Consider the following 25637-nt stretch of genomic DNA (forward strand, 5'->3'; position numbering starts at 1 on the left):
TCCTCAGGATTTAAATCATCCAAGGGATCAACATCCACTGATGTTTCAATTACAAGTTCAATGATGAGGTCAAAATCAACTGATTGCAGATTGTCGCTCATGTTGAGGTTGTCTTTATCTTTAAAGAAAGATAACAACAATGAGATGTTGCAGAGTAAGAGACAAATCTCAGAGATTATAATAGTGAAATTGTTTAACAAGAGTAATATTTTGCAGCTATTATTTAGCCATGTCCAGCAATGCTGAGCAGGTGAAGACTATGTCTAAATTTTCAGTGAACAGGACTCATCTCTTCTTAACCTTGGATAAGCCTCACCGACTCTGTGTGTCCTGCACATACTTAAATGTAAAGGGGCAGATTTATGTTAAATGGCACATCCCCAGGCATGCACCAGTTAACGTGCACCACTACTCTGCCACCCATGGTGTGCCGTATTTACAATCAGATAGGAGAAAGCTTCGTCAAAACCCTGCGCCTGCTTTAAGCAGGCATAGGTCTTGACGCAACATTGTGGAGATGGGGCACCCCTGAGCCTTGCTTGAGCTGCATCGCACTTGCGATACAACTCCAGCAATCACTACCTTTACAGCACAGATACGTCACGCATCGGTGCCATTTTTGCCCCATGATGCCCCGCATTCTAAATGCAGCACACCATGGGTGGCGGAACAGCGGCGCAGGATGACTGACACATCCCTGGTGATGCACCAGTCATCATAAATCTATCCCTAAGCTTCTTATCTTGTTACAGATGAACCGCCATATGTAGCATGAAACTATTTTGCATTTCCTAAATAGCGAATTTTAAGGAATAAATAGCAATTCTTTACCATTCCTAATTTGCAATGAGCAAATTGCTAATTGCAAGTTACCCATTCATTTCCATGGGCTAGGAGGCTCATAGGAATGAAGGTTTAATTTGCGATTAGCAATTTGCTCATCACAAATTAGGAATTTTTCCAAGGGTGCAGGGGTGTCTCAAGAACACCCTGCTGCACCCCTGAAAAAGAAATTTGGGGGCATATGGCACACATACATGCCCTAAGGGCATGTGTTGGCGTCATATGGGACCTTTTGTTTTTTTGAAAAAAAGCTTTTTGAAAAGAATTCACAAATTACCACCAATTTACCACAATAGTTTCCAAATCCTTAATGTCATTTTTTACATATTTTTTGTTTGATACATTGCATTTAAGTAGTCACAACATTTGCAAATCCTTCAGTGCAATTGCAAAATAAGGAATAGCAAATTTTGCTACTCCTTATTTTGCATCAAACTTGTTTGATACATACCATTTGTCTAATTAACATTCGCAAAGGCCGAAATTCGTAGAATTTTGATCTTTGCGAATGCTAATTAGCTTGATACATATGGCCCCAAGTGAGGCCTGTCTTGCGACATGGTGCATCTTTTGCATCACTGCTGCATCGGTTTCATGTGGTACGTTTTTTTTACACCATGACATATCTGCCTAAATGCATCAATTTGTAATGTTGTCGCCTCATAGCAAATCTTTTGCACCGCCGCTGCATCATAAAAGTGACGCACAGTGGCACAAAAGAGGCATACACCTATCATAAATCTGTCCCTAGCATTTTAAATGATTAATCCAGGATGACGATAAGGTGTGGCCTATCCAGAGGTTTGTTTAAGGTGAGGCCTACTCAGGATTGCAGATTAAAGTTACGCTTGATGAAGAATACAGAGGAGATAATACATGTAAAGGCCTACCAATGAAGTAAGTAATGTGCACTTTATTGCGCCAGTCATCATAAATGTATCCCTAAGCTTCTTATCTTGTTACAGATGAACCACCATATGTACCATCAAACTATTTTGCATTTCCTAAATAGCGAATTTTAAGGAATAAATAGCAATTCTTTACCATTCCTAATTTGCAATGAGCAAATTGCTAATTGCAAGTTACCCATTCATTTCCATGGGCTAGGAGGCTCATAGGAATGAAGGTTTAATTTGCGATTAGCAATTTGCTCATCACAAATTAGGAATTTTTCCAAGGGTGCAGGGGTGTCTCAAGAACACCCTGCTGCACCCCTGAAAAAGAAATTTGGGGGCATATGGCACACATACATGCCCTAAGGGCATGTGTTGGCGTCATATGGCACCTTTTGTTTTTTTGAAAAAAAGCTTTTTGAAAAGAATTCACAAATTACCACCAATTTACCACAATAGTTTCCAAATCCTTAATGTCATTTTTTACATATTTTTTGTTTGATACATTGCATTTAAGTAGTCACAAAATTTGCAAATCCTTCAGTGCAATTGCAAAATAAGGAATAGCAAATTTTGCTACTCCTTATTTTGCATCAAACTTGTTTGATACATACCATTTGTCTAATTAACATTCGCAAAGGCCGAAATTCGTAGAATTTTGATCTTTGCGAATGCTAATTAGCTTGATACATATGGCCCCAAGTGAGGCCTGTCTTGCGACATGGTGCATCTTTTGCATCACTGCTGCATCGGTTTCATGTGGTACGTTTTTTTTACACCATGACATATCTGCCTAAATGCATCAATTTGTAATGTTGTCACCTCATAGCAAATCTTTTGCACCGCCGCTGCATCATAAAAGTGACGCACAGTGGCACAAAAGAGGCATACACCTATCATAAATCTGTCCCTAGCATTTTAAATGATTAATCCAGGATGACGATAAGGTGTGGCCTATCCAGAGGTTTGTTTAAGGTGAGGCCTACTCAGGATTGCAGATTAAAGTTACGCTTGATGAAGAATACAGAGGAGATAATACATGTAAAGGCCTACCAATGAAGTAAGTAATGTGCACTTTATTGCGCCAGTCATCATAAATGTATCCCTAAGCTTCTTATCTTGTTACAGATGAACCACCATATGTACCATCAAACTATTTTGCATTTCCTAAATAGCAAATTTTAAGGAATTAATAGCAATTCTTTACCATTCCTAATTTGCAATGAGCAAATTGCTAATTGCAAATTAGCACCGCCGCTGCATCATAAAAGTGACGCACAGTGGCACAAAAGAGGCATACACCTATCATAAATCTGTCCCTAGCATTTTAAATGATTAATCCAGGATGACAATAAGGTGTGGCCTATCCAAAGGTTTGTTTAAGGTGAGGCCTACTCAGGATTGCAGATTAAAGTTACGCTTGATGAAGAATACAGAGGAGATAATACATGTAAAGGCCTACCAATGAAGTAAGTAATGTCCACTTTATTGCGCCAGTCATCATAAATGTATCCCTAAGCTTCTTATCTTGTTACAGATGAACCACCATATGTACCATCAAACTATTTTGCATTTCCTAAATAGCAAATTTTAAGGAATAAATAGCAATTCTTTACCATTCCTAATTTGCAATGAGCAAATTGCTAATTGCAAGTTACCCATTCACTTCCATGGGCTAGGAGGCTCATAGGAATGAAGGTTGCAATTTGCGATTAGCAATTAGCTCATCACAAAATAGGAATTTTTTCAAGCGTGCAGGGGTATCTCAAGAACACCCTGCTACACCCCTGAAAAAGAAATTTGGGGGCATATGGCACACATACATGCCCTAAGGACATGTATAGGCGTCATATGGCACCTTTTGTTTTTTGGAAAAAAATGCTTTTTGAAAAGAATTCGCAAATTACCACAAACTAGAAGTTGGTGGTAGTTTCCAAATCCTTAATATCATTTTTTACATATTTTTTGTTTGATACATTGCATTTAAGGAATCGCAAAATTTGCAAATCCTTCAGTGCAATCGCAAAATAAGGAATAGCAAATTTTGAATTAAGGACATTTTAAGTAATTTCCACATGTGCAGTGTTTTCAAATTATGATTTGAAAATCGTTTTTGGGGAAAAGTAATGGTTTGCAAATTTATGACAAGGACATAATGGTGTATGCTTCTCTATAAGGCATTTCAGTGTCTCTGATGTCATTTTTCCCATATTACATTATAAGACCTTTCCCCATAGAGCACATTCCTTGTAAATATGCTCCCACCTGTGCATGGTGAATTTAGATTTTGACTGTTTGAGTCACATAGCCATGTTAAAAGTCACCCCAAAAAATTGCAAACGCTTTAAAAAAACACATTCATGTGTCTTAAGGACATTTTAATTCATTTCCCCGTGGACAGTGTTTTGTAAGTGGCGCAAAAGAGGCATACACCTATCATAAATCTGTCCCTAGCATTTTAAATGATTAATTCAGGATGACGATAAGGTGTGGCCTATCCAGAGGTTTGTTTAAGGTGAGGCCTACTCAGGATTGCAGATTAAAGTTACACTTGATGAAGAATACAGAGGACATAATACATGTAAAGCTCTACCAATGAAGTAAGTGATGTCCACTTCATTGCGCCAGTCATCATAATTGTATCCCTAAGCTTCTTATCTTGTTAGACATCAACCGCCATATGTATCATATAACTATTTTGCATTTCCAAAATAGCGAATTTTAAGGAATAAATAGCGATTCTTTACCATTCCTAATTTGCGATGAGCAAATTGCTAATTGCAAATTACCCATTCATTTCCATGGAGCAGGAGGCCCATAGGAATGAAGGTGCAATTTGCGATTAGCAATTAGCTCATCGCAAATTAGGAATTTTTCCAAAGGTGCAGGGGTGTCTCAAGAACACCCTCCTGCACCCCTGAAAACGAAATTTGTGGGCATATGGCGCACATAAATTTTAACAACATTCCTTTACCTCAAAAACGATTTTCAATTCATAATTTGAAAACACTGCCCACAGGGAAATTACTTAAAATGTCCTTAAGACACATGAAAGTGTTTTTTTATTGCCTTTCCAGCATGGTTGGGTCACTTTTAACATGGCTATGTAACACAAACATTTAAAATCTAAATTTCCCATGCACAGGTCGGAGCATATTTACAAGCAACTTGCGCCACAGAGAAAGGTCTTACATTAAAATGGGAAAAATAACATCAGGGACAGTCAATTGCCGTATAAAGAAGCATACACCATTATGTCCTTGTCATAAATTTAAAAACAATTCCTTTTCCCCAAAAACGATTTTCAAATCATAATTTCAAAACACTGCACATGGGAAAATTACTTAAAATGTCCTTAAGACACATAAAAGCGTTTTTTGATTGCCTTTGCAGCATGTTTGTATCACTTTTAACATGGCTATGTAACACAAACATTCAAAATCTAAATTTTCCATGCACATGTGGGAGCATATTTACAAGCAATTTGCGCCACATAATTCATAATTTTCTCCTTAAAGCACACTATTCTCTATCTAAATTAAAGAAATATTTTCTCACCTTAGCAAATACTTTGAGTTTGAAAACAGTCTCAGAAACACACCAATTTGTCTTCAGCAGAGCAAAAGGTATGCACTCCAGAGTCTGCAGCTATCAAAAGCACAGAAATGCTGTAATTCTTCACACATATCTCTCATGTCACCCAATCAAAACTCTTCCCTCACTTTTTTTCAAATGAAAACCCTTCCCCCCTCTGCCCTTTCTGCCTTTTCTGCATGGCAACCACCTCTTGGAAGACTTCTGGTGTTTGCAAGTTCACACAACTTTGTTGCAATTGAACTCTGAACTCTCAGTGCACCTGCATATCCAGTGCATTCTTTCATTTAATGATTTTTTATTGACCATTCAAAATACATCTTTCAAAGAACACATCCGTGCACCCTAACTTTCTGTTTTCAGCAATCAAAATCCACCAATCACTGTTACTGCTTCATGAACACAGAAACTCCACAGTTTTTTTCATTTTAAACTCTCATTTTTTCAACTGCCATTTCATTGCCACACTTCATCTGACTGCAGGAGAACCTTCTCTCACCATGTTTTCTGTCTGGATTGTTGGACATAGTTATATTCACTGGGCTCAAAGGTACGTTGAAAACAGGAAATTACCTAACCTCAATTTACAAGATGTGGAAATTAAGTGGTTTGGCCACAGAGGATTAAAATGTCACCAATTGATACCATTGGTGAAAACCTTTATGCATTTGCCCAAACCTGACCTGTTAATTGTGCACTGTGGAGGTAATGACTTGGGCACTTTGACTGGTGTAGGTCTGGAAATGCTTTTAAAGGACACCTTTGAGCAATTAATGGCACTTTTTCCTCAGACTGCCTTGGTATATTCAAATATATGCCAAAGACAGAAATGGAGGTGGTCAAACCAATTTTGTCCACAAATTGAGAAGTCGAGGAAGCATGTAAACAAATCTGTTTCAGCTTACATGAGAGACCATGGAATGGGCTCCCTGTACAACAATAACTTGCGTTACTACATGCAAGATATCTACAGAGGAGATGGAGTTCACTTCTCAGATGAGGGCAACAGAATTTTCACTCTGAATTTAAGAATGTGCATTGGTACCTACTTATAAGTACCTAAATGTACCATAAACCCAAAAGCTCTTCTCAGAGCTACCCTACATCTGATCACTCACAATTATTATTTTACTCTAACATTTTTCACTAATTTTCAACAAAGTACGCTCCCTGGGGCGCTACCCGGTACGCGAACCGGGAGCTAACCTCGCGAAATTTTTTTTAAAAATGTTTTTTTTTCGCACATATAAGCCTCCTCAGCCACCCTCAGAAAACCTAGGGGGTCAAGATAACTCTACCGTGCCCCCTTCTACCCACTCTGAACATTATTTGCCCTCCATCTTGTATCTTAATTCGACCGAAACACAAAATGGTGGACTCCCGGAACGCTTAAGGTTCGCGAACCGGGGCGCTCAACGGTTCGCGTACCGGGTCGCTCCCTGGGAAGCGCACCATCAAAAAAGGTGGGAAAGTAGTTCACAGAAAAGCCACTGGAGACAATTTCACTAAATATAGACTAGCTCATACTACATACCAATCCCTACCATTTTCACAAATTTGATTGGAATTCCATTTAGCCATTTAGCCTGTAGACCTCTCTAAATACCGTGAGGTAAATTACTTCACAAAACACATCTGATGTGTTGGAATTGACAACCAATTAAAATGTTACTTTCATTTTCTACTTTTTTTACCTGACATTTGATTGGTTATATACCTGAATATATATAAAGGAAGAGAAGAAAACACAGCCATTTTGACTACTACTTCTTGCTGTACATTTCAATAGTATTTTCACTAATTCCTTCAACTTCTTTCTAAAGGTAAGTTTTTATTTTTAAAACTGAAGTATATTGTGCACTATAAGTTAATATGGTAAACTTTTTCTGATAGATATATACTATCCCTCTGTAGTAGTTATAGATTTAGAGAGACTTCTCTGTTATAGTTATGGATGGAGTTAGGCTTCTCTTGTATAATTATGAATTTACTTACGTTAAATCACATACACTTTTTTATATTCCTACTTCCACTCTGATACTATACACTGCCCAAAGATAAATTCACTGATAAAAAATGCCTATCTAAAATTATTCCCAACATTGCCCTATCTCTACTAATATATATTTTTTTAATCCAAATTTCAGGCAAAATGGAAGGCGAAAACCAAGTTTCTTTTGAAATGGACCTGCAAGAGAGCAGCCAAGAATTGATTGATACAATTGATCAAATTGACATTGAATTTTTCGATGAAACTTGGGACAATGAACTACTGCAATGTGTACAAGCAGTAGATAACCTCCTTGCAAATGAGGACATTTTACACCCTCAGACACTACAATGTATATTCCATGATAATTATGAAATTTCTGACAATGAAATGTTAGAAAGTTTAATAAATTATGAAACACAATCACAATAAAAAAAAATGCTTAAAAAATAAAGAAAATAAAAAATAATCAACAAAACCAACAATCAATTAACATACTGCATTTGAAAAGTCTCTCATTCTTTTTTCATTGTAGTACGCTGCCCAGAACGCTTCCCGGTTCGCGGACCGGGCGCTACCCACGCAAAAAAACAAAAAAAAATTATTTTCTTTTTTGCCCCACTGGGCCCTTTTAAAGCCTCCACATTAAACCTAGGGGGTCAGGGAGGATCTACTAGGCCCCCTTATGGTTATTTCCACCTTTGTTTTGGCCTCCTCTTGTCTCTCAATCCTACCGAGAGACAAGATGGCGGCCGCTCCGGACTGTTTAGAATGTTTACAGACGCCGGAGAACCAATCAGCTTCGCTTCACAAAGCTCCGTTGCGCGTAAAGTACGCGAACCGGAGCGCTGCCCGGTCCGCTGTTACAGATATATATCTTTTTTTAAACGTTAATTTCTCAAAATCCACTGGAGCACATATATTGAGACCTACAAAAGGCACATCGGGCTACCAGTCCATACAATTTTGCCAAGTTTCGTGCAAATCCATTCAGCCGTTCGGGCTAAAAGTGAGGCCAACCGCCCTATGGAAAAATCAATGTTAAAAACACGTTTTGGGACCCCCCTTTTTTCTCGGCCCCCCCTTGACGAACACCCCCCAAATTTTCAAGGGCTGCTCAGAAACAAAATGTTCCATTTTCCAGAAGATTTCAGCCAATTCCGTCCACAAACGCCAAAGTTATTAGACATAGAATTTTCAAAAATCCCATAGGGAAAAAATCCTAACTATATATACCTACTGGCGACCGCCAGTAGGTAATATATATATATATATATATATATATATATATATTATGAAGCAATCCTCAGAACAGCCGTAGCAGCTATGCCATCGCCACTCCTCAGCATATACGGACATGGACAAAGTAAATAGGTGCAGATTATTTTATTTCGTGCTGGTTTGCCGCCATAAAGTTTTGGCTCCTCAGAGCCTTGATCACATGACAACGTGAACCAGTAGAATCATCGTTTATAAAGTGACTGTGCATATTGTGAATATCTAGTTTTAAAAGCACTTCCACGATATTCCCTACAAACTAGCAAAAATGTAATGCACTAAAAAATATAACTATTGTAATAAAATGAACATACAATTTGCATGCACACGGCTTAACATACTCTTTGATATAAACATATTATTAAATAAAAATAAACATATCATTAATAACCTCTAAATAAAATAAATGACTTAATTCACATGATTAATTCATTTAAATGCATTAACAGATAACAAACATGTATTCATTAAAACACTTCCCACCCTCACCTTACCTACAAATTTAACAAACCTCAAAAAGAAAATGTATTATTTTTTTATTAAATGCTATCAATATATTACAAAACAAAAAGACTTGAACAAAATATAAATACTGATATAAAATTGCACTAAAAAATAGATTGTATGTACAGCAATATTACAAAATTCAATATTATATACATCAATATTTTACTCAAAATTAAAAAAGGATATTCTTACCTTTGATATTATGTTCCATGAAATTCTTGAAATTACAATATTTTTAGCACAATAATATTTACTAGAAATATTCTTGAGTTAGCGATAAGGTGGAACACCTTGTCTGTCTATCTATATGTGCAAATCAGTCATTTGACATTTTTCAGTATTGGACAATTTTATTTCACTTGCAGATAATTTTTCATCCCTGCTTACTCCCTTTTACCACTTTTTATATTTGGTGTCTTCCTCCTTTCTCCCTTGAGCATTTCTGCTTTTCTCTTTCTTGCTTTGGCTCCAAGTCTTATGATGAAAAATAATTCCATGTCCCTAAAAATAAGTACTGGTGCCCTCCACCTTCAAGCCAGCACCAGGCCCAGCAGTAGTACTACAACAACAACAACAACGCTCCTGTTCACATTCGTTTTTAAGTCGGCCTAGATGGATTCAGTGCGTCTGACTTTGTCCACCATAAACTCATAGACTGATTATTGAAGATTTGTTTAAGTGGCTATTCTTCTGATTGATGGTCTCATCCTGCTGAGATGGACTGGAGAAATGTGTGACCTAGAAAATACTTTTCTTGCTTGCCATTCTATTCCAGAACACAGTATAATTTCCTGCAATATTCAAGAATTGTTACGATTATAAAAAAGGTAAAGTAATGAGATTTTCTATGAGTGGGGGACTGCTAGATTTTCACTCTGAGGAATTCTATGGAGTTACATAAAAACTGAATGAGATACCACGGAGTTCCGCCAATGGATGGCAATATGCACATTGTGCTGCTCGCATTGAAATTCAGTACGAGCAGCACTGAAATATCAGCATGAATGGCACCATTCGCTGCACAAGAGTGCACGGCCATTTGAGTTGATTTTGCTGCCACTCGAGTAGAAAATCTACTTGAGCATCAGCAAATCTACTTGAGAAGCAGCTCTTTGACCGCAAACAACTTGAGACCGACTGCGTTAGAAAATTGCACTGGCCGACGCCAAATCTCGTCTGCATTTCTGTAGCCTTGCAGGAAAAAATTCCACCACAAAGCGACTGGCGGAACTTGGCTGGAATTCCACGTTGCAAGAGTAAAGTGGAGTCACCAAATTTTGCCTGTTCTGTTGGCGGAATTAAACATTCCCCCCACCCCTCATTTCTTCTTTTCTTTTACATACCTAATTGCGGTTTTTGCACCGTCTAATGACAAAAACTGTTTAACAGGGGAAGGGAAAGACTTATATGGTCCTTCGCAGTCTGCAGACATCCCGCTAGGTCATCAGTCTATTGCCTTCCTTGGCAGAGCACAATCCACTTACTTTAGGGCTGTACATCTTCAGCCAAACTGCACCTTTGGTGGTGGATTTGTTGGCTGAAGAGTTTTCAGAGTAGGCATTGTGTTTGTTGTGCCTGCTCTGCAAATTAATTGTTTTATTTTTAACGAATTATTTCCTGAAATAGGAGTGTTTGTCCCCTGATGGATTAACAATAGATATGCCTTTGCCTGAGCTCTGGCTGCACGATTTTATACTCCATTGATCACCCCCTTCTTATCTGCCCACTCATATCTGCTATTACAATACATCTTAATAACCACAGAAGCTACTCATATACCTATGGTGTTAGGGTATACCATAGACATTGAGCAATAAGTATCCTCTTAGGTTTCCTTTAGCAACATACATTTTTATGTTCTTAAGATTGTCAATAAGTACAACCTCTGATAAATGAATATTAAAGAAGACCTGCACCCAGTACAATAATCCATTATGTATTAAGATAAAGCAAACACTGGACATGAATGATCTACATTAAACAATAATGGTGCTCTGTGAAGTGACATGATTACATGGTGCAAGTGAATACTGCGATAAAATTAATAAAAAAGTGATAATCGATAAGGCAATAGGCAGTATTGAAGTTCATATATGGAGCAGATGCAATCAATGGATACAGTTGTGAATAGTCTAAAAGGTCCAACAAATATCTTTAAGTCTCCGGGAGGAATAACGTCCTATGTCTTCATGCCCCTTTGGTGTTGATAGTATTTCAACCCCGAAGAAATGTCTATGGTCATCAGCAGGGCAGTAACTCAGTTGTAGAGCATGAGTAGACCCTAAGAGAATAAATAGTACTAGTGAGAGTCAGGAAAGAACAGAATGAAAGCAGGTCCAGAACAGATAAGGAAAATAATTACCTAGAGATGTAGGAGAGAGATTTAATATGTGGAGATCGGATGAGCCGATTCATGCAGTGAGCAAAGAAAGCAACTTAAAAATGTGTCTAAGTCCAACAAGGAGGGGAATATTGATTAAACCATCGAAGATCCAACAAATGGAAAAGACAGGATGCTGGGTACAGGACTGAATCTCAGGGATATAAGGAACAGTAAGCATTCATTAAGGGAAAAGGAGGCAAAAACAGTTGAGTAAAACTCAATTAAGTTATCTTATGGCTAACGGCTTTAATTAATCAAGGAGAGTCTTGGGGAGGGGAAGTAATATGGCTGGGAGATATATAGCACAATCCAGTGGAGTATCATGGGAAGGTAATGGGGAGGTCTCATACAACTCAGTTTAGTAGTAATAGAAAGAGGAGTATCATCTTCTTACTCTTCTAGTGTAAATGACCTGTATAGGAGACGGAATCCCATAAGGGAGCCTTAAGGTCTGGGGCTGGGACGAGGAAGACTATGATTCAGAGCAATGAAGATTACCATAAGTAATGTATTCACTGACCTGTGTCCAGTGTGATCCCTTTTCCCCCTACTAATTTCATGTATATTTGTTCATGGATGCAGCTTTTACAGGCCTGCCCGCTTAGGCACTATGCTGAAGTATTGTTCTGTTATTGGGCTATCTCTGTTCTTGCCCATTTTTTTAAAATCAGCTTATGTATTGATTGTAGGCACATCTTTTGTCTTTTAGCAGATGGGTATTTAGCGTTTGGTCAATATAAAGGACAGAAGAATAAAGCCGCATACCATACTTGATTTTTTTCAAATCTTTTACTTTTGTCTTTGTATTTGTACCCAACACATCTAACTATTTACTTGCTATTTCAATGGTAACACATACTATATTGTTACAGTAATATGTAACAAGGCACACTCCCATACCATATTGTAGAAGTAGTCTGCTTCTTGCTGGCACCATGTGCAATGGTCCTTCACTTCAGGAAACATTGTTGCTATCTTTGCAGTGGACAGATAAGTTTGATGTAAATAATAGCATTTAGCAAATGTAATTGTTGATTTCTGGGAACTTTTGATGTTTTCCAGAGTTTTTGCCAATTCCTCATCCAAAAGGTCACTGCCAATTTCACGTATCCATTTATATTTTAGTATGGTGATATCTGTGTAGGATATGGGCATTATAGTGATTCATAGCAGTGTTATTGCACATCTATCTAGTACATGCATCAGTAGCTCATTTGTCTCATCGCCCCTTGGCTAATCTTACTGCTCTCTTGTATGCTTTACATGCTGTGAAACAACCTGCCACATCCACATGTGTTTCTATGGGTGTCTCGAATGTCTGTAGTACTTCATTATCAGATAGGTCCCCTACAATTACTAAGCCTTTTTCAGACCCTGTGTATCTTGTAAGTGTCCATGTTATTTTGTGGTACCTTGGAAAGCACCGCTCTGGAATCTCAGGTGAGTACACTTCTGTTTTGCCCTGTTTAATTAGAAATCTCAGCAAGCAGTAATTGGCCAAGTTTAATCACCTGGGATGAGACATGATTACTATTGTGTTTCCTTAGATTATCTTGTGTATCCTAACACCTGCAACACTAGCTGCTCTTGTCACCCCCTCCAGATCCTTATTACCTCTCATCCATCTAATTGGACTTTATAGTTGGGCCAACAGATAGTATGCCTCAAAATTGGGAGATCCCTGAGGGATGCACTACCTCTCATCTTAGTAGGTACTACCTTTTTTTCTGGGTTTACTCTACCCAAGTGTGTCTTTTTCAGCTGATTCCCTCTTGTACTTCTCCCCCTTTCATGTTCTTCCCACCCTCCCTCATCTGTGTTGCTGCTTGCCTTACCCCCACCCATCCCCCATCCATATTGCGGCTTGCCCCACCCTCCCTCTATTACTAAAAAAGTGCTAAGACCGGGCCACCGCTGGCCACGCCATAGCTTGCATGTTTCCGCACACACTCTGTTGTCAGTGTTTCCGCCCCTGCCATCTGTGCTGCCTCCTTGAGCTAGCAATAAAAAACTCTATGATCCAGTAGTGATGGCCGTGCTAGGTATCTCTTTTTTATTTAACTTCAGCCATTCTACTGTACAACATGGATTCATATTGACAAAGCCAATAGCTCTCATCTCATAGACTAGACCTATGGCTTTGCCAATGCTTGTTATTTCTTTGTTCTAGTTAATTCCTCAAGGCATAAGAAAGTATGGGGCACCATACGTATGCATTGGTTCCCATGAGCACGCTGAGGCAAGATGGCGGCCGTGGCGTGAGCTGTGTAAGCAGCTCTGTCCTCTCGCTCCGGACTCCTTGGGGGGATGTAAATGTAAATGTAAATGTAGTAGAGCTTATATAGCGCACAGCTACCCGCAGTGGGTGTCCCGGCGCTTGCTTAGGGAACCCTTCCTGGTATTCCCCTGTGAGATAGCAGGGTATCCACAAGGTGAAAGTCAGGCATCCCGCCGCGAGGGGCCGTTGTGGAGATTAAGCAAGCTATTGCCCAGAGTCGCAGAGTGTGAACCCGTGAGTCGAGGAGGCACCGGGGCGAGAATTATCGAGTCCGTGGAATTTTTAGCCCAAGACCCGCCGAGGCGGGGAATTGAACCCTGGTCCAGGACCGATCTCAGCTTCCGGGTCTGCTGCCTCTAACCCCTGAGCCACACTTCTCCACCCGCTGTTTGCTAGTTTGGTGGACTCGTTCGTTTTGAAGCTGCGAGGGTCCGTACTGCCTATTCTACTACCTATTTCAAGCGTGAGACCAGAGAATACTTCTGGACAAACGGACCGCTTGATGTGGACGACAGAGCGCGCCGGTCTGTTTCAGCTAGCCGGTTAACTTCAATGTTCCCAGCCAAACAAACCAACAAACAACAAGCGGCAATGCTGCGGCCCGAGTGAAAGGGCTATAAGGACTGCTTTAAGGACTGCTTGATGGATTGCGGTGGAGCTTACTTACCCGTGTTGCTTTCAGGAGCTGCAGTCCTGCTTTGTTTTACGAATGCTGGTGAACTTGTTTTGTATACAGCGGTGTGCCCCGCTCTGGCATTTCTCTGCATTTCACTTTCCCTTTTGGAGCTCAGTGGTTCGGGCCGCGGCGGGTCTCGTAAAAAGAAGATGCCGCCGAAAAACTCGACACAGACTGCAGTAGCTGTTACTCGAAGCAACAAACCTAAAGGTGATCAGGATACTGAAGGTGAGAGTCTCCCTAAAAGCGCTGTCTTCACTAAAGCCGCTAGCGTTGCTCAGAAGGAGAGCTCTCTCTCGGTGTCAGCACCCGTATCAGCACTCACTGTACTAGCATCAGGCAGCAGCAGTAAACAACCCCTGGATTGTTTAACGGTCCCGGTAATGTTTAAAAAACAACTTCAGAAAAAAGGAGATGAAATGCAGCATTCCAATGTGTCTAAAAATACAATATCGGCCCCAGCAGGCAGCGAACAGTGCATTGTGGGAAACAGAGTTTCTGAGGTCCCTGAGGTGTTACAGGGAAGCCTGTCTATTAATGCTGATTTGGATCATTCTGCCCAAGAGCTGAGTGTGTTGGGAGCATCAGGTATCACCACTGAAGCAGTATCCGGGCAACAGGAAGTGGTGGAAAACTTTTTTTCCTTGTCTGACCCTTCGTCTGATGAAAGCACGAATGCCAGTAGAGACTGGGCCGAATTTACTGACGAAAGCAGCCCTGCTGAAGTCGCACAAGAGCGAAGCCCCAACCAAGACTCCCCAAATGCAACTGTTTCTACTGTTAGAAGACGTAAGAAAAGGGGTTCTAAGCGCTCTACTGCCAGGGGCTCTACTCTCAGCGCAGATAGTCCTCAGTCAGAGGGATACATCATGTCGAGATCTCAGGGAAGGGATATACTGACAGATGGTGCAGAGTCTACAACTCACATGCACGATATGTCCAATACGAATGAGATCACATTAACTACTATTTACAACACCATGATGTCGCATCGAGCTGAAATAAAAGCGGAGAATTTACGTACCCAGGCTACCTGCTCAAAGGTTAAGAACGCTGTTCGGTGGGCTATTAAACTTTGTGCTGAAACAGCCGACAGAGTGACTGAAACCGAGGCAAGGATTTCGGCCTTAGAGGATGAGAATATTATTCAGAAGCAAGATCTTGATAATATTAAATCTCACAAAGACGACCTCACGCATAAACTGGCGGGCCTGGAGAATCAGGCCCGCAGGAGTAATTTACGTTTCCTTGGCATACCAGAGAAAAAGGAAGGGGGGGATGCTAGGAGATTTATTATTGAGCCTTTCCTGATCTAACTACCTGGGATTGGTCTAAAGAAGTGCAAAGGGCTCACCGATTCCCATTTACTATAAGGAAACCACGTCAGGGAGCCGAGGAATATCCTAGAGCTATACTAGTATATTTTAATAATTTTCTTGCAAGGGAAGAAATCTTTATGCTAGCCAGGCCCGATAAGAAAGCAGTGGCTAGGGACTGCGAGTTTTTTGTAAGGCCAGATTTCTGCCAGGCGACAGTTGCTCAACGCTGGCATCTTCGTCAGCTTATACCCGATTTTCAAATGAAGGGTGCCACTGTATTTTTGCAGAACCCAGCTAAGCTGAAAATAGTCATGAATAGACAAACTAAATATTTTCTGTCAGAAATCAGAGCAAAAGAATATTTAGAGTCCCTATGAATTTGTCCGTAAATATCAGCATGAAGATACAGAATATTACTGTGTAAATATCCTTCTTTTCACATTTAGAAGTTGGTTATCCCTCCAGGATGTTCTGGGGCAGGAGGACACGGCACTCCATATTTATCAGGAACTGAGTATTCCTGGGCCTCATATGTTGGGGAGGGGGGTGGGGTTTCTTCTTTGGGTGTGGGGGTTGGGGTGGTGGTGGGGGTGTAAGGCAGTGGCAATTGCTAGAGCACACACAATAAACTTGGCTAATGTACTACTATTTGTATTATGTTTTTTGATATGTTCATTGAGAAAGCTGACCCTGATATTTCCAGATCTAAAACTGTATAATAATGGATAGGAAGCTCAAAATATGTTCTTTGAATATTAATGGCCTTAATGATTTCAAAAAGATAGGGATTTTACGTAAATTAATTCAGTCTTTAAGTATTGATATTCTTTGTCTACAGGAGACTCATATTTCCTGGGATAAACGTAATATGTTGAGGAATCTGGGTCTCGAACTCCTAATTAGCTCAAAACAAACTGGGGTCAAGAGGGGAGTTGCAATTTGTATGAAAAAAAATGTTGGAAAATGCCTCAGAACTGCATCAGACAAATGGGGCTGTTGGGGGTTGGCCGAACTTAGTGTTAATGGGAATAGATTCACGGTTTGTTGTCTATATGGTCCCAACCTAGATGATAGTGAGGTGTTTAATACAGTCAATACAGAACTGGCGGCATGGTGTCAGCCTTTAATCGTATGTGGAGATATGCATGTTCATGTTGAAGCCAGCTGCAATATTCGAACCTTAGGGAATTACAACGGTCGTAAGATGAGGACCTATAAAGCTTTAAGGGAATTAGTTGTTAGCAATGGGTTGTACGACGTCTGGAATAAATATAAATCTACTGATCCTGGTTTTACTTTTTTTTCAATTCCGCATAAAAAGTTTGTTCGTTTAGACTACTTCTTTACTTCTTCTTTTTTTTGGATAATATAGAAATCCTACCACAACTTGTCTCAGATCATAATCCTATAATATTAGAAATATCATTACCCTAAAAAAATCATAACTTTAACCGCCATTGGTCATTTCAAAGGAGCTTTCTTCTTGATGATAATTATCTTAGACACATGGCTGAAATTATTAAGGATTTTTTTGTTCGTAATAATGATACCGCCTCAGTTCAAGTTGTCTGGGATACTTTTAAATCGATTGTCAGAGGGGAAACAATTTGCTACTCTAATTACCATCGTAGGAAGGCGAAGATAGAGTTTAGGAACAAACTTGATAAAGTTAGGGAGGCAGAGTTAAAATTAGTTGCCCACATTAGGAATGGTAATGATTTTGATATTGACGAAGCTCAACGACTTTTGACTATTGAACGAGCTGTTTCATATTCCTTTTTAGCGGACCAAGTTGCAGTACAATATAATCAACACAAAGCTGAGTGTTATGAGCTGAATGAACAAACAGGGAGAATTTTAGCTCAGAGGATCAGACAAAAAGCTATGCTAAATGATATAACTAAAATCACTGATTTAGATGGAGTATCCCAAGAGTCCAAGGCTGGAATCCTGAAGGCTTTCAGTGGCTTCTACAAACTATTATATAATAAATCTGGGGGTGAGACCAATGAAGATAAGGATCCATCCGAATATCTGAGAGAAATCGGTAATGTACCTATTACTGAGGGGGATTCGGTGCTCCTTGCTGCCCCTATCACTTGGGAGGAGATTGAAACAGCCATCCTTAGCTTAGCTCTTGGGAAAGCTATGGGGCCTGACCAAATCCCCCTCGAATTTTACCGGACTTTTAGGAACATATTAAAACCTGAGCTACTTAAGATTTTCCAGCAAGCATTCCAAGGGCACCCACCTGCCTCGTGGTCTCTTGCTACAATTATAGTATTTAAAAAGAAAGGCAAGGATGGTACTGAACTAGGGTCGTATCGGCCTATATCCCTTATCACATCTGATAGTAAAATCTTTTCCAAAATACTTGCCAACAGACTTTATGATATGATGCCCATGCTGGTTTCCAAGATTCAACACAGATTTATTAAAAAGAGGGACACTACGGATCATGTAAGACGCATCATTACCCTATTAGATTGGGCGCAGGCCAAGGGATCCCCAGTCGGTGTTATCCTGTTGGACGCGGAAAAAGCGTTTGACAGGGTCGACTGGGGGTTCCTGTGGTCTGTCCTAGCATGGAAGGGATTTCCTAATGAGTATATTTTAGCTATTCAGGCGTTATATCATGATTCGAAGGCAGTAATCCGGATAGGTACTGAAATGTCCTGTCCGCTCCCGATCACCAGGGGGACAAGGCAAGGTTGTCCCTGCTCCCCCCTGCTGTTCGCGTTATATATCGAACCTTACCTGAACAAGATTGCAACGGAAGTGGGAATTCCTCCAGTGATACTACATCAAGTAGAACATAATATTTTTGCATACGCTGATGACGTTGCAGTTGTAACCCCCGATGTATGCTTATCTCTCCCCAAGATTATAGAACTTGCTCAGAAATTTGGCGAGCTATCGGGATATAAGCTCAACATATCTAAAACCCAGTTAATTCATTCATCTACAGGCAGACCCGAGGGTGTTGTATTTACTCCTACCGCTTCATATGTTGGTGTTACGATCTCTTCAACTGTCGATGATATTGTAGGGCTCAACACAGATTCTCTATTATTATCTACCAACAGGACCTTAGAGAGAATAAATAATTTGCACTTATCTCTTTGTGGCCGCACTAACGTAGTTAAAATGCTTATATTACCGAAATTTCTTTATTTATTTCGTACTATTCCTCTTTTGTTTTCTTCATTCTTTTTCAATAAACTAGATCAAAGTATTTTTTAGGTTCTTATGGGGTTATCGGAGAGCCAGAAGATCCCTCAAATGGTGTATCCTTCCAAAACTAAGGGGCGGTCTGGGGATCCCAAGTTTCCGAATATATTATTGGGCAGTTACATTAAGACTAATGGGTCCGTTAATGTTTCAACACTTTAGCCTAGAAGATGCCATGATACCATCAATTTACGAAATGTTACTTGAAGCGGAAGCTCGACAATGCTTGTTTAGGATAATAGAACCTAGCTATTATAAAAAAACTAAATTTAAAATTATGATGGCTGCATTTCAGACCTGGAAACAAATTAATAAAAAATTCCATTTCTTGTCTAATTTGAATTATTATACACCTTTCTTAAAGAATCCCCTACTGCCCGAGATTTTTAATGACCATGTTATGTATAGATGGATCGACTCAAAAATAAGTTCACTTGGTATATTATACCGCGATGGGCAACTTATTTCATATTATGATTTACAGAGGGAATTCGGCCTTAATAGAGGTAATTTTTTCAAATATTTACAGATCCGCAGCTTTTTAGAGTCAAAGAATCTAACCGATACCGAAGCTATGAATAAAATAGATTTATTGGAAAGCTGCCGGAAAAAAAATAGAATTGGTGTAATTTATCAAATGATGTTAGAAAGAATTCAAGATAATTTAGATATATATACAGACAAATGGCAAAGATGTTTTGGTATTGAAAATGTCGACTTACCTAGATCTCTAGAAGTTTGCAGCAATGTTATTTTTAATGGATCACTCAAAAGTCAGCATTTCATGTCCACATTTGACTTATATTACACTCCATCCAAATTAATGAAATGGAATGCACAGAAGGGTACCAACTGTAGTCGTTGTGGACATCCTGCTGCTGATTCAAGTCATATTTTTTCTGTTGTCCGAAATTAACTCAATTTGTCACACAAGTGCAAGGTTTTCTAAATAATATCTTGGATTCAACCGTTGTTTTAACAGTCGAACTTGTGATACTTGGAATCCAATCTGATCAAATTGGCAACAAGACGGCTGCAGAAGAAGGATTTTTATTTATTGCCATGTCATCTTACCGAAACTGCATAACTTCTCGCTGGCTAGATACCGATCCACCGGTATTCCATCAGTGGCTATCTAAATTGTTAAATATATATCAGTTGGAAAATGCTGTGTACAAACTTAAGGGTCAGAAAAAAAAGGCATTCGGCCAAAAATTATGGCTACCAATCACTAATTCGATATAATAGTTTCTCATTTCTTTTTTCTTTTATTATTATATCTGTCTTTTGCTTTTTCGATGTATCATGGCAATGTATTATTTGTAGTTATTTTTGATATTTTATGTGTTACTGTGCAATTTTCCACAGCCAATAAATCAATAAAAAAAAAATTTAAAAAAAAGGTTCCCATGAGCACAATGGGAGGAGGACAGGACAAGAGCAATCACCTGGACTGTCTACCAAGCTGTGGGCAAAATCTTTCCTTTTAAACAGTCTGTCTAGAGATATGTAGCTTATTTCAATAATACCTCTAGTAAAAGGGTAGATACGAGATCATGTACACTAATGCTCAATCAATCAATCAATCAATCAGAGCATTTGTATAGCGCACTACTCACCCGGAGGGTCTCACGGCGCTGGGGGGAGGGGGTCCGCTACTGCTCGAACAGCCAGGTCTTGAGCTGCTTCCTGAAGGCGAGGTGGTCCTGGGTGAGGCGGAGGTGGGTCGGAAGGGAGTTCCAAGTCTTGGCGGCCAGGTGGGAGAAGGACCTTCCTCCTGTGGTGGCTCTTCGGATGCGGGGGACGGCGGCGAGGGCGTGGCTGGTCGATCGAAGCTTGCGTTTGGGAGCGTAGAAGTTGAGACGGCTGTTGAGGTATCCTGGTCCTTGGTTGTGTAGGGCTTTGTGTGCGTGGGTGAGGAGCCGGAAGGTGATTCTCTTGTTGACCGGGAGCCAGTGCAGGTCTCTCAGGTGTCCGGAGATGTGGCTGCGGCGGGGGATGTCCAGGATGAGTCGTGCTGAGGTGTTCTGGATCCGCTGGAGTCTCTTCTGGAGTTTGGCGGTGGTTCCGGCGTAGAGGGAGTTGCCGTAGTCCAGACGGCTGGTGACGAGGGCCTGGGTGACCATCTTCCTGGTCTCGGTGGGGATCCAGCGGAAGATCTTGCGTAGCATGCGCAGGATGTTGAAGCACGACGAGGAGACGGCGTTGACTTGTCTGGTCATGGAGAGGGAGGAGTCCAGGATGAAGCCCAGGTTGCGTGCGTGGTCAGTTGGTTTGGGTGCGCTGCCCAGGGCGGGGGGCCACCAGGAGTCGTCCCAGGCGGAGGGTGAGGATCCCAGGATGAGGACTTCCGTCTTGTCCGAGTTCAGTTTCAGGCGGCTGTTCGACATCCATTTGGCAACGTCTGTCATCCCTTCGTGCAGGTTGGCTCTGGCGGGGTCGTTAGTGAGGGAGAGGATCAGCTGGGTGTCGTCGGCGTAGGAGATGATGTTCAGGTTGTGCTGGCGTGCGATGGCTGCGAGGGAGCTCATGTAGACGTTGAAGAGTGTTGGGCTGAGCGAGGAGCCTTGAGGAACGCCGCAGATGACTTCGGTGGCCTCCGATCTGAACGGGGGGAGGCGGACTCTCTGTGTCCTTCCGGCGAGGAAGGAGGTGATCCACTCCAGTGCCTTCTCCTGGATTCCGACGTTGCTGAGGCGCTGTACTAGGGTACGGTGGCAGACAGTGTCGAAGGCCGCGGAGAGGTCCAGGAGGATGAGGGCCGCTGTTTCTCCGTTGTCGAGCAGGGCTCGGATGTCATCTGTAGCTGCGATCAGGGCGGTCTCGGTGCTGTGGTTGGCCCGGAAGCCAGACTGCGAGAGGTCGAGGGAGCCGTTCGTCTCGAGGAAGGCGGCCAGTTGCTTGTTGACGGTCTTCTCGATGACTTTGGCCCGGGACGGGAGCAGCGAGATGGGGCGGTAGTTCTTGAGGTCGGTAGGGTCTGCTGATGGTTTCTTGAGTAGAGCGCTGAGTTCGGCGTGCTTCCAGCTCTCCGGGAAGGTGGCGATGTCGAAGGAGGTGTTGATGATGTCCCGCAGGTGAGGTGCGATGACAGCGTCGGCCTTGTTGAAGACGTGGTGAGGGCAGGGGTCTGTCGGAGATCCGGAGTGGATGGAGTTCATCGTGCGGATGGTGTCTTCGGTGCTGATCGGGGTCCAGGCGCGGAGGGTGGTGGAGGGGGGCGGTGGTTCGGTCTTGGCGTGCGTCGGTTGAGTGCTGAAGCTGTTGTGTATGTCTGCGATCTTGTTGTGGAAGTAGGAGGCGAGGGAGTTGCAGAGGTCTTGCGAAGGGGTGATGTCGTTGTTTCCGGCGTTGGGGTTGGAGAGCTCTTTCACGATGTTGAAGAGTTCCTTGCTGTTGTGTGCATTGTTGTCCAGTCGTTCCTTGAATGCGGTTTTCTTGGTGGCGTGGATCAGTTGGTGGTGTTTTCGGGTGGCGAGCTTGAGGGCAGTCATGTTGTCCGGTGTTGGGTCTCTGCGCCAGGTTTTCTCGAGTGCTCTGCAGTTCTTCTTGGAGCTCTTGAGTTCGTCGTTAAACCATGGGGCTTTCTTGCTGCCGGGTCTGCTCGGCGGGGTCTTCAGCGGGGCGAGGTCGTCTGCGCAGTCGCTGATGCATTTCGTGAGGTTGGTGGCTGCTTGGCTGGGGTTCGTTGTGCTGGTGGGAGGGTTCTTGCTCAGGGAAGTAGTGAGCTGGTCTGCAGTGATCTTGTTCCAGCTTCTGCGGGGAACCTGTTGCTGGTGATGGTGGAGCGTGGTTCTTCTGAAGCTGAAGTGGACGCAGCTGTGGTCGTCCAGTGGAGTCCCGTGGCGTGGCTGAAGGCGATGTCCTTGCTGGAAGAGAAGATCAGGTCGAGTGTGTGTCCGGCGTAGTGGGTGGGGGTGGTCACCAGTTGCTTGAGTCCGAGGTTGGCGAGGTTGTCCAGCAGGGTGGTGGTGTTGCGGTCGTTGTTGTTCTCCAGGTGGAAGTTGAGGTCCCCGAGGAGGATGAAGTCGGCGGAGGGGAGGGCGAGCGGGCTGACGAAGTCGGCGATGTCCTCGCTGAATTGTGTGCGTGGTCCCGGGGGTCTGTAGATGAGGGTGCCTCTGAGGGTGGTCTTGGGGTTGACGTGGATCTGGAAGTGCAGGTGTTCGGCGGGTGCGAGGTTGTCGTCGGTGTTGGTCAGGATGCGGATGGTGTTCCTGTGGATGATGGCGATGCCTCCTCCTGTCCTCATACTCTGCAGAATGCTCACAGGTACCCTCTTTTATCCCCACGTGCGTCAATATTTAACTCCTTGACAACTTCTGATTCATACAAGGCCATGGTGAGTTCAAAAGCATGTTGCACGCCATTGTGAATAAGGGATGCACCAGCTTCCATGTGCAAGACCATGCCCCTTCATGCAAATCTTGTGCACTTCCCATCTGTGCACGTACTTTGAGCAAATGCCCTTCTTGATTAGGCCATGTGCATTTTTCACCTGAAAATGGAAAAATATTTTTTTAATCTGGTCCACTGTTTTGAAGCCCTAGAAGTATCAAAAACGTATCTCTGTTCTTCTCGTTAATTTCAGACATTGGCTTGTCACTAAGGAAAATGGTGGCATGGTCACTGGTCCACAGGAGCCAAAGCTTGTTCTGATTTCTGTTTCCTGTGATGGGGCCTTTCTTACCTTGAAAGCGCCAGAAATGGAAGAACTGCGCATTCCTTTGAAGCTGCCAAGGACAAACCCGGTGCTGAATTGCAGGTAAAGCAGGATACAGTCTGAACTGATGTGCATATTGGTGATAAAGGCGAAGGAAATGGCAACATGCTTTTTCTAGTTATGCAAAGCCTCTGCACCGAATGCCAAATTTATTCTTACTAATGTTTTTTGTCCTAAAAACATGAAAAAATATGACTTTTTATTGTGCTTTCTCTAAAATCCAGTGAGCGTGACATACAAAAGCTCAAAGAGTGACACGCTCTTAGCAGAGATCTATGTGCAATAGGTAGGCCATAGATATAACCAAGGTCTACATGTATTGGCTCAATACCTGTTGTAAACTATGTTAAGCTTTTTGCATATAGATTTTTGCAGAGTTTAAAGAGACAAAGGTCCTAAGCATATACAAGATAATAAACCAATGTAATATAGACCACAATAGGCTCTATATATTTCTATTCCTAGTCCAGCCGGACAGGGAATTTTATTAGTCAGATAATTAGAATCTTATGTCAAATACAAATGTACAACAACAATTCATTGCAGTAAAGTACACTCCTGTGCCATACCGTGGAAAGCAGAAAAGGAGGATAGAAGATAGAAAAGGGTGTTTCAGGCAAAGGAAAGAGCAAAACAGGGTACTGTTTTAAGTAAAAAAAATTAATTAACAGTATCTCCTGAAGTGGTGCATACAAATATAGGTACACATTGAATTCACTGTATGTCCACTCAGAGGAGTCGACATTTCGATCCTGTGCTCTAATTATCAAGGGGTCATCATCAGGACTTACTTAATTGTTTTGCCTGGATTAATCGTTAAAGTAAGCCTGTTGGGGAGAAACCAGGGAACAAGGAAAAATAAAAAATAAAAACGAAGAAAATGTCAATATATGACTGGGGAGAGTCGTCAGTTTTAACCATCTGCAACGTTGTAACATTCGGAATCGCAGTGAGTGGACTGTGCTAGTGATTGTGAAAATGAGGTATCACAACACAAAGGATTGAGCACACTTTTTAGCCATCACAAATGCACCTTTTAAACCCCAAACCCAACACTTCCCCATCACTGCGATTCCGAATATTTCATGTGATGTTTTGAGTGTTCACCTTCAATAATTGTGATACCTCATTTTCACAATCACCAGCACAGTCCACTCACTGCGATTCCGAATGTTACAACGTTGCAGATGGTTAAAACTGACGACTCTCCCCAGTCATATATTGAAATTTTCTTATTTTTTATTTTTTATTTTCCCTTGTTCCCTGGTTTCTCCCCAACAGGCTTACTTTAACGATTAATCCAGGCAAAACAATTAATTAAGTCCTGATGATGATCCCTTGATAATTAGAGCACGGGATCAAAACGTCGACTCCTCTGAGTGGACATACAGTGAATTCAATGTGTACCTATATTTGTATGCACCACTTCAGGAGATACTGTTAATTAATTTTTTTGACTTAAAACAGTACCCTGTTTTGCTCTTTCCTTTGCCTGAAACACCCTTTTCTATCTTCTATCCTCCTTTTCTGCTTTCCACGGTATGGCACAGGAGTGTGCTTTACTGCAATGAATTGTTGTTGTACAATTGTATTTGAAATAAGATTCTAATTATCTGACTAATAAAATTCCCTGTCCGGCTGGACAAGGAATAGAAATATATAGAGCCTATTGTGGTCTATATTACATTGGTTTATTATCTTGTATATGCTTAGGACCTTTGTCTCTTTAAACTTAACCGATACCCATGGTCCATAGCTACCCGCTGGGTCCCCTTGTTTTTCTTAAATATAGATTTTCGCAGTTCACATATTATAAAAAGTGCTTCATGTCTGTAGTGCACACTTTGTTTGAATTAGATATTTAGATCTTACCTAGTAGGATCTCATTATCTCTCACAGATAGGGCCAGATGTACCAAAATA

At 41.5% G+C, this 25637-nt stretch overlaps 1 protein-coding gene across 1 annotated transcript in view; it reads left to right on the forward strand.

Annotated features, from left to right (window-relative positions):
• Positions 1-25637, forward strand: part of LOC144763841 (mitochondrial amidoxime-reducing component 1-like) — a 278087-nt gene that overhangs the window by 37323 nt on the left and 215127 nt on the right. Inside the window, exon 2 of the mRNA XM_078649812.1 lies at positions 23584-23757. Coding sequence (XP_078505938.1) covers positions 23584-23757 — 174 coding nt within the window. The remainder of the gene's footprint in view (positions 1-23583; positions 23758-25637) is intronic.

This window comes from Lissotriton helveticus, chromosome 6 (genome assembly GCF_964261635.1).
Source record: "Lissotriton helveticus chromosome 6, aLisHel1.1, whole genome shotgun sequence".
NCBI lineage: Eukaryota > Metazoa > Chordata > Amphibia > Caudata > Salamandridae > Lissotriton > Lissotriton helveticus.